This window comes from Microtus ochrogaster, linkage group LG1 (genome assembly GCF_000317375.1).
Source record: "Microtus ochrogaster isolate Prairie Vole_2 linkage group LG1, MicOch1.0, whole genome shotgun sequence".
NCBI classification, from domain to species: domain Eukaryota; kingdom Metazoa; phylum Chordata; class Mammalia; order Rodentia; family Cricetidae; genus Microtus; species Microtus ochrogaster.
Window position 1 is genome coordinate 49,172,689 of NC_022027.1, and position 2,621 is coordinate 49,175,309.

Here is a 2,621-nt window from a genome sequence, read left to right on the forward strand (position 1 = left end):
CACACACACACACACACACACACACACACACACACACACTAACTCACTCACACACCACGTCCTCTGAGAACTCAGCTGGCTGCAACCGCGCACACCCCGCCCCAGCGCGCGTCCCAGGCCGGTGGAGCGCAGATCCAGATCCCCAGCGCAGCCGCTTGGCCGGGTGTTCCCGAGCCTCAGGTGGCGCGAGAGGGAGAGCCCGCGCGCGTGACAACCCGGTTGCCCACGCCGAGACCTTCAGCCCTCCGGTCCTCGAGGGGAGCGGAACCAGCGCGTCTGCCACTCAGAGCCCACCTGCCGGCCCTCGCAGGCCCGCTCCAGCTGTGCCCGGCTCCGGGCGCCAGCTTCACCGCTGGAACGCTACGCGAACTCTGACTCCTTCTCCTGCGCCTCCCTAGTGCCCCAGACGACCCGAAGAAGCGTGGCGCGACAGCGGGAGCTCGCAATGGCCGGGGCGCGTGGGTTACTGTGTCTGTGGCTGGGCTGCTTCTGCCTGAACCTGGCGCAGGGACAGAGACAGAACCTGCACCTCTCTGAGCCCCGCCGGGCTGGGACAGACGACCGCACGACAGGTGGTGACCCAAGTCCGGACCTGCCTCCGCACGACAAGGTGTCGGAGCATATGCTGTGGCTCTATGATAGATACAGCGGCGGTAGTAGAGTTCAGGACACCCGGACGCCCGGCTCGCAGCCCCTGGGTCCCCAGCCCCTGCGCGGTGGCAACACTGTCCGCAGTTTCCGAGCCACAGCTGCAGGTGAGTGCGGAGGGGAGGGAGCTCTTCCCGCCCCGGAGAGCAGAGGGCAGTACCTCCCGCCGTGCCACCCCGCTGTCTCCCGGCCCCAGGCTGGGCAGTCCTGAGACCTTTCTGGGTGGCTGCCTTCCGGTCCCCTGCCCTCTCGGAATTCTCCAGCTGCGTTCTGGATGAGCCCAGTTTGAGCAGGACTGAGACCGGCAAGTGGGAGAAGAGTTGGGACAGTGGCGGAGCTTAGTTAGGGGTGCAGCGTGGGAAGAGGCCAAGGGACAACACCACAGCCGACTTGCCTTCTCCCGGGCACCGAGAGGAGATCTTTCTCTGTTGGTTAAAGTACTTGGCGGAAATTCCCTCCGACAGGCTTTGGCTGCCTTTATTCTGAAACGGATGCCATTTTATGCCAACCTCGGGCCAGGAGAGAAAAGTGCACTCAGCGGGCAGTTCCCCAGACCCAGCACTCTTAACTCCATGACCTCTATGTTACCATATCTGACACTTTCTTCTTGATAGTCCCCTAGTGGCAAACAGACAAACAAAACCAGGTGCGTGAGTGTTTAGATTATTTCTAACCCTTCTGGGCAAGTAAGTCTGGCGTGGTCCAAGCTGGGAAGAGTTGGGGATGGGGCTGGGACGAGGCTGCCGGTGGAGAGTAAACATCTTTTAGTACCAGAGATGGAAATCTCGTCTTCCCATTTTTCAACACAAATCATTGACACTGAAATTCATGTCTTAACACCACCCCCACCCCAAGCCAGCCAGCCCTTGTGCTGCAGTGAACAGTTTACTCCATCAGCTTGAGGGCAACTTTCCTGGACACTCAGTGTTTATATCTGCTTTGAGGTCTCACTAGGAGCTGTGTACAACACCTTCACGATTAATAGGTGACTGCAAAGTCTGCCTTTCGAGCTTGTGTTAAGAATCAGCAAGAATGTTAAAGGATAGAGACTGTGTCTGGACTGCTCTCTTTCAATGCTGTCCAAATTACTGGATGGCTTACCCCCTCCCCAACTTAACTAGTTAGGACCCTGGCAAAAAAAAAAGGGGGGGGGAGTAATCCATCAAAGAAATCTCTTGCTTGTCACTGGAGTTCATGAATTCATTCTGCAACTCAGAAGCATAATGACATCTACAATCTACAATAAATGTGAGTTGTGCTTGAATACAGAGAAGTCTTTCTCTGGAATCTGAGCCAAGTCAGATTTCACTTTCTTCATAGACCCGTGGGCAGGACATGTAAAGAGCTGTCCTCTACTGAGGACACAAAAGCCCATCTTGCCTGTGCATAGCCTCCTAACCACTTAAAGAGAGGACCCTGACAGCTGACCACAGCAGTGACCCTACTGTTTACATTAATGAACCATTGCGGTGGAGCTCAGCCAAAAGAGCTGTGTGGGGCTAACAAGGTCTGGAAGAGGGCTGGTGGGTGGGCAAAGCAGGTGGCAATGAGGAAGACATCCAAATCCCTCTGGCTTTGATATTTTTTATTTTATATTGATTCTTTCCCCCAGAGAATAGTTGAGGCATCCAAGTGACAAATTATTTTTGTATCAACAAGTTTTATTTTGAATGTGGATCGCAGTGTTAGAAGGTAAAACTTGAGTTTGTCTCATTCACACACCTAGTTTGGCTACTGATTTTAGACTGAGCAAATCATGGAGAAGGACCTAATCACATCTCTGGTTTTCACTCATTCCACCCATTATAACTCCAATGCCCATTATCAGCCTCACCACAGTGTTAAGCCATGAGATGATAAACTCTTCCCCAGGCCAGACACTCCCTTGAAATGATGGATTGCAGCTTGGAACATATACACAAGGCTGTGTGCCCTGATAAGAAAAGGAATCACTTTAGCATCCTACAAACTGT

The 2,621-nt window shown here is 53.8% G+C and overlaps 1 protein-coding gene across 2 annotated transcripts in view; it reads left to right on the forward strand.

Annotated features, from left to right (window-relative positions):
* Positions 1-218: 218 nt before the first annotated feature.
* The window catches only part of Bmp3 (bone morphogenetic protein 3), a 25,562-nt gene continuing 23,159 nt past the window's right edge, over positions 219-2,621 (forward strand). For both annotated transcript variants that reach the window (XM_005359532.2, XM_013350881.2), the window contains exon 1: positions 219-755. In XM_005359532.2, coding sequence (XP_005359589.1) covers positions 446-755 — 310 coding nt within the window. In that variant the 5' untranslated portion in view covers positions 219-445. The remainder of the gene's footprint in view (positions 756-2,621) is intronic.